The sequence below is a fragment of the Fulmarus glacialis genome, unplaced genomic scaffold (assembly GCF_000690835.1).
Source record: "Fulmarus glacialis isolate BGI_N327 unplaced genomic scaffold, ASM69083v1 scaffold31469, whole genome shotgun sequence".
Lineage (NCBI taxonomy): Eukaryota > Metazoa > Chordata > Aves > Procellariiformes > Procellariidae > Fulmarus > Fulmarus glacialis.
In genome coordinates this window covers 1-545 of record NW_009233282.1, presented here as the reverse complement: position 1 = coordinate 545, position 545 = coordinate 1, and the positions used below count along the sequence as shown (strand labels likewise).

Sequence of the window (545 nt, the reverse complement as noted above, 5' to 3'; positions counted from 1 at the left end):
CAGGGGAAGGCACCCGCCGGCTGCCTGGGGCCGAGCAGAGCGGCTGCCCTCAGGCAGCGACCCTGGCTGCAGAGAGACCGACCTGGATGAGGTCCAGGATGCCCAGCTCGCTCTCCGAGGAGTCCACGCAGAAGACGAAGTACAGCGTGGCGTAGTGGCGGTAGATCAGCTTGTAGTCCGAGCCGCCAAACAGGCTGCGGAGACACGAGGAGAGGTGAAGGGCTTCAGCAGGGGTACGCAGCCCAGGCGCTGCCCCGGCCGAGGGGACATCCCTGCCCGGCCCCCCCTCGCAGGAGGGGCAGAGGGTTACCTGCCGCACTCCAGGAAGTTGCAGATGTGGTCGTCCCGCTTCAGCACCAGGTGGAAAGTCTCTCGGATAATCTGCTGCTGGACCTCCTCCGCCTGCAAGGAAGCAAGGGGAAGCACCCATGGGCCCACGGCCTGAAGGACCCACGTCCCCTGCTCTCCCCCGTGGGCAGGGAGGGATGCCGTGAGCTGGCAGCTCCGGGTGACAGGCAGGTTCCAGCTCCCCGTCAGCCCTGGCA

General features: G+C 67.3%; 1 protein-coding gene across 1 annotated transcript in view; it reads right to left on the bottom strand.

The window, feature by feature from the left end:
* AP3S2 (adaptor-related protein complex 3, sigma 2 subunit) overlaps positions 1 to 402 on the bottom strand; it is a gene marked incomplete at both ends in the record, with an annotated part of 5927 nt that extends 5525 nt beyond the window's left edge. Inside the window, 2 exons of the mRNA XM_009585271.1 lie at positions 83 to 194; positions 311 to 402. Coding sequence (XP_009583566.1) covers positions 83 to 194; positions 311 to 402 — 204 coding nt within the window. The remainder of the gene's footprint in view (positions 1 to 82; positions 195 to 310) is intronic.
* Between the last annotated feature and the right edge of the window lie 143 nt (positions 403 to 545).